Source organism: Thalassophryne amazonica, chromosome 20 (assembly GCF_902500255.1).
Source record: "Thalassophryne amazonica chromosome 20, fThaAma1.1, whole genome shotgun sequence".
NCBI classification, from domain to species: domain Eukaryota; kingdom Metazoa; phylum Chordata; class Actinopteri; order Batrachoidiformes; family Batrachoididae; genus Thalassophryne; species Thalassophryne amazonica.
Genome location: NC_047122.1, coordinates 37,854,593 through 37,860,312, shown reverse-complemented (window position 1 = coordinate 37,860,312; position 5,720 = coordinate 37,854,593). Strand labels below are relative to the sequence as shown.

Here is a 5,720-nt window from a genome sequence, read left to right as displayed (position 1 = left end):
ACTTAATTGGCAATTAAGAGTTCAGTCTACTGAGGAGACCACCCCCCTGCACCATTATAAAATAAAACAGCAGACATAGCGGAGTGCTGACTTTACACTTTAATTTTGCATTTCTGGTGCTTAGATGTGAGAAAACTGCCCCTAACATTAAACCTTCTGCACAGGATGGCGCCAGTGATATCAAACACTTGTCGGCACTCGATTCACAACTTTGTAGTAATTTAGTTTAACGACATTTCACCTGTCAGATGAATCGAGGTGAACAAACGCTGTCAGACCAATAGAGATGCTCCTGTATTTACAAGTCACATGAGAAAGTTTCTTAAAAGACATTCACATCCAAAATGATGAAAATGTCTGTTTATTTACTTAATATTTATATATTTTATACAAAAAAGGGAAACAAAAAGCTAACAAGTCTGCAAGGATTTGAGAAGGAAAAGGAGAAAGCCATCAAACAAACAGGGACTACAGTACTTGTGTTTTTTATATAGTACAAGACAAGTTTATCCATTTAAATTTTTTTTAAAACGCACAGTACAAAAAATAAACTGATCACTGACAAAAAAAAAAAAAAAAAAAAAAAAAGGGAAAAAAAAAGGTACAATTCGTCCATCAGTATTTGATGCTGCAGGTTTCTTACATTGTCAGGGACAGGTGGTGGAGCAAAGAGGAGGTGGGGGCTCTCCCCCCCCCCCAAAAAAACAAACAAAAAACCCCCCAAGCACACTGGAAGGCAGACTAGGTGTGAAATGGCCTTGGAATTCATTCTCAATGTGTCTGCAGAGAATGCGGGACTTTATGAAACATATTTATAAATTCATGATTCACTACTGTACAAAGTGTTGGATAATGGATTTTTTTTTTTTTTTTTTTACACACAAAAAAAAGAAGCAACCTGTGCAGCAGAAAAAGTACACAACCACAGCCCCATGTGTACAAACATGCACGCAAACACTTTTCCTCACAGTCTAAGCCAGAGTGCTCACTTATGTCTTTATATATATCTGTATTTAGTAAAAAATAAACTTCACAGCTCTCCCAGCGCAGAGAGGGGCTTCTTTCAAAAAACTTAAAATGACTGTAAAACGGGTGGTGGGGGTGGGGAGAGAAAGGTACATTAGCAAACCCGCTGTCTGGGCATTTTTTGTGTGGGTGGGAAAGAATTCCAAGAACATAAGGAGCGGGGAAGTCGAGGGTGAGAAATACAAAACCAGCCTGTCCCCCCCACCTTCAGATATTACTTCATTCCTCCCATCTGAAAGAAGAAAGGGGGTTAAAGAGGGGAGAGAAAAAAAAAAAATCATTCTTTTAGAAAACAGTTCTATGTTACATACAAGTGAAAGAAACGGGGTGGATTAAACACAAAACTAATTCCGACACTTATTTCACTTCGACATATACTTGTATACCATATAGTTGGAATCTGCCCTCTCTTCCGTTTCCTCCTCCTCTCTCCCGCTCAGCCATGTGTCTCCACGGCGCCGTTTCTCTGGGCACAGCACCACCTCTGACTGGAGTCAAAACTGCAGGAGTGCTGAGCCAAGAGACTGGGGAGGGAACTGCCGGAGGACAAAGAGGGAGTTTACGTTGAGACTAATCTGGAGGAGTGGTGAGGCTCCTCCGGGTTTCCGCCATCAGTACGGCGGGGGCACTGCCCCGCAGCAGATGTTAGTTGGCCCCCAGTTATAGCTGTTGTATGCCGACTTGTTGATCTGAGACTTCTGCTGAATGGCGGCGGTCTGGTTGCGCTGTCCAGTAGGCGCTCTGCAGAGAGGGAGAGAGATCAGCTCCGAACTCAGAGCTCCACACATATCGAGATTGGGTCATACGCTACCTGTCCGTCCTGCTGCAGGTGGTGTGCAGAATTTGAGAGTGGGGCTGTTGGTGCGGTCCAGGATGTGCATGAAGGGTGCTGGGGCGTAGCCGTCAGCAGACCGGTGGATTGATGGGTCCCCCGCTCCCTAGGGCCGAGGGCAGCTGAACGACGCAGCTGGCGTACCGGCGTGGAAACCCTGCTTCGTAAAGCGACTAACGGGACAAAAGCTACACTTAGTCAAACACATTCAACACTACATTCACGGTGATGGGTATGAACAAAGAAAATTGCCTTCAAATACAGATCAATATAATCTGTGGTAGTACAATTACCTGCGTCTTTGTGTAACAGACCTGAAATATCTGGTACTCCCGTGTTGCTCGAGGTCACAGAGACTCCTGCAGAAACACACAGAAGGAAAGCAAAGTTTAAAAACTGAAGCACCGAGTACATCACAGCATCAACTGACTACATGTTTACAATAACAGAGTTAATAAACACCATTCTCAATCTGAATGCAAGAAACCAGTGTTTTGATAATAATTCAGTGAAATTAGTTGATGTACACTTGGGGGGGGCTATCCCAGCAGCCATAGGGCGTGAGGCAGGGTACACCCTGGACAGGATGCCAGTTTGTCGCAGGGCCACACGTTGACAAGCACATTCACATCCACACCTACGGAAAATTTAAAGTTTCCAATCCACCTGAAGCACCCAGAGGGAACCCACGCAAACATAGGGAGAACATGCCAACTCCACACAGAAAGGTCACAGGTGGGAACTGATCCCACGACCTCCTTGCTGTAAGGAAACAGTGCTAACCACTAGGTCACCATGCTGCCTCCTGTAATGGTGTTTGGTTTCTAAATCAGCACTGCACTGATTAAATTCTTTTATGTTTCAAGTAAAAAGATGAACCTGAAAACTTCTACAAATGCAACCTGGGCTGATAAATGTCAAACGTCCTATTTAACAGATCTGTATAGTTCTTTTTCAGGTCCTGCACCAGAGAGTCTACTGGATTCAAGTCAGGACTTTAGACTCTTTAACACAAAAAATGTTTTTTTCTTTTTCTTTCTCCTTCTCAGTGGATGTGTACATGCATTATATTCATGAGAGCACTTTTCAACATTTTCCAAGCAATTATTAAGAGTACTGTGGGGAAATTCCACTATGACCATCTGCAGCGGTGTCGAGTCACAGATAAATTTCCCTTTAAAAAGGAAACACGTCAACAGAAGCAGGGTGAGCTGATGAAGAGGGATGTGTTGAACGCTTCAAGGAGATAGAGTGAAACCACTTATCAGTTTCAGTCAGGCACAGACATTTAAAGTGTGACTGTATCTGATGGATGGTACAGGAATAGAAAGAGAAAGAAGACGGACCCTTTATATGGTCAAGCTGGTGTGGAAAACAGGATGACACCGTCACTCTCGGGGTAGTTCATAGCAAAACTACACACTAAAATTCTTACATTATGGAAATAGTCCCAGCTTGTTAACTAATGTAAGCATAAGTCTGGAATCTTTCAGCAAATTCTCAACAGGCTTAACACAACAAAGCAATCCAGTCACAAACCTTTACAAACCCACGTCTTCAAAGAGAGAAAAAGCATATCAGCCCAGTTTTAAGCAGCTGAGTTAATGTAATCAAGAGCATAAAAGATGACCAGAGATATTACAGGTTTCAGATTTATACTCAAAACATACTTCTGGGAAGAGACAGCAACTTCACAGAAATCAGGAAGATGATGAAAGAAGAACAAAGTGGGAAAGGCCTCAGCTCTAACAAAGATAACACTGACTAACCTGCTTTGTGGAGCCCAAACTTGAACTTGTGCTAAGTCTTAGCACGGTATAGCACGGTATAATCTACAACAGCAGGGATTAAAGCAAATAGAGTGTCAAGGGCCCTGTGGGTTATTGGCTTAATTAAAGCCCAAGGCAAAATAGCCATTTGCGGCTTCAAAACTGGCCACCATGTTCAACGAATGAATGTACACAAATAATTTTGGGATGGGAACAATGTCAATGACCAATATTGTGCACGTGTTAAATTCCCAAATTGGCTGTTTTTGGCATAAAAATGGACACCATTTCCAAATGAACAAATCTATGACAAATTTTTTGATGTGCGATATGTCAACAACCCATATTACGCCCCTGGGAAAAAAAAAAAAAAAAAGAACAAAGTTAGACAATTTTTGAGAAAATTGACTTTCAGTAATCAATTGCCATTTAGGTACAAAAATGGCCGCCATTTCCAAACAAATGATTTTTAGATAGCAACAACATCAATGACTCATTATGCTCTTGCCAAATTAAAAGAAAAGTTGGACAGTTTTTGAGATATCACAAACAGACAATGACGACTACGACGTATACCGCATCACGGCATAGGGTTAGAATAAATCATGTGACTGAAAAAAAGTTTTTTTTTTTCCATGGCTAAATCATAAACTGTTCACTATCTACCTTTTTATAGAAACCCTTTTGTGACCACATCCTAGAGTTTAAGGTAAAACAAGGTGACCACAGTTAAGAAAACAGCAAACTGTTTTCCCGCTGAACAAGATTATATTTCACTCACTAACTACTGCTGCTCTTTTCTAATACAGCATCATATTAAATACGAGGTCTGTCAATAAAGTAACGGTCCTTTTTATTTTTTTCAAAAACTATATGGATTTCATTCATATGTTTTTACGTCAGGCATGCTTGAACCCTCGTGCGCATGCGTGAGTTTTTCCACGCCTGTCGGTGACGTCATTCGCCTGTGAGCACTCCTTGTGGGAGGAGTCATCCAGCCCCTCGTCGGAATTCCTTTGTCTGAGAAGTTGCTGAGAGACTGGCGCGTTGTTTGATCAAAAGTTTTTCTAAACCTGTGAGACACATCGAAGTGGACACGGTTCGAAAAATTAAGCTGGTTTTCAGTGAAAATTTTAACGGCTGATGAGAGATTTTGAGGTGATTCTGTCGCTTTAAGGACTTTTCACGGTGCGAGACGTCGCTCAGCGCTCTCAGGCGCCGTCATCAGCCTGTTCAAGCTGAAAACCTCCACATTTCAGGCTCTATTGATCCAGGACGTCGTGAGAGAACAGAGAAGTTTCAGAATTAGTCGGTTTCAGCATTTTATCCGGATATTCCACTGTTAAAGGAGATTTTTTTAATGAAAGACGTGCGGACAGATCCGCGCGTCGGGACGCAGCCGACGCGGTGCGGTGGCACAGGAAAAACACCTCCGTGTTGATAACCATTTGTAAAATCCAGGCGGCTTTTGATGGCTTTCAGTGGAGTGAGTATATGAGAAATTGTTTAACAGGCAGGACATGTTCCAACTTGTCCTTAAGGCTTTCAACAGAGGTGTTTTTCCTGTGGCGGAGCATCGCGGCGGCTGCATCCCGACGCGCGGATCCGTCCGCACGTCTTTCATTAAAAAAATCTCCTTTAACAGTGGAATATCCGGATAAAATGCTGAAACCAACTTCTTCTGAAACTTCTCTGTTCTCTCACGACGTCCTGGATCAATAGAGCCTGAAATGTGGAGGTTTTCAGCTTGAACAGGCTGATGACGCCGCCTGGGAGCGCTGTGCGACGTCTCGCACCGTGAAAAGTCCTTAAAGCGACAGAATCACCTCAAATCTCTCATCAGCCGTTAAAATTTTCACTGAAAACCATCTTAATTTTCGAACCGTGTCCACTTCGATGTGTCTCACAGGTTTAGAAAAAATTTTGATCAAACAAAGCGCCAGTCTCTCAGCAACTTCTCAGACAAAGGAATTCCGACGAGGGGCTGGACGACGACTCCCACAAGGAGTGCTCACAGGCGAATGACGTCACCGACAGGCGTGGAAAAACTCACGCATGCGCATGAGGGTTCAAGCATGTCTGACGTAAAACAT

General features: G+C 42.9%; 1 protein-coding gene across 3 annotated transcripts in view; it reads right to left on the bottom strand.

The window, feature by feature from the left end:
* Positions 1-345: 345 nt before the first annotated feature.
* The window catches only part of ubap2l (ubiquitin associated protein 2-like), a 58,395-nt gene continuing 53,020 nt past the window's right edge, over positions 346-5,720 (bottom strand). For all 3 annotated transcript variants that reach the window (XM_034161508.1, XM_034161510.1, XM_034161509.1), the window contains 3 exons: positions 2,152-2,217; positions 1,838-2,031; positions 346-1,767 (listed from right to left, as the gene is read on the bottom strand). In XM_034161508.1, the coding sequence (XP_034017399.1) occupies positions 1,687-1,767; positions 1,838-2,031; positions 2,152-2,217 (341 nt within the window). In that variant the 3' untranslated portion in view covers positions 346-1,686. The remainder of the gene's footprint in view (positions 1,768-1,837; positions 2,032-2,151; positions 2,218-5,720) is intronic.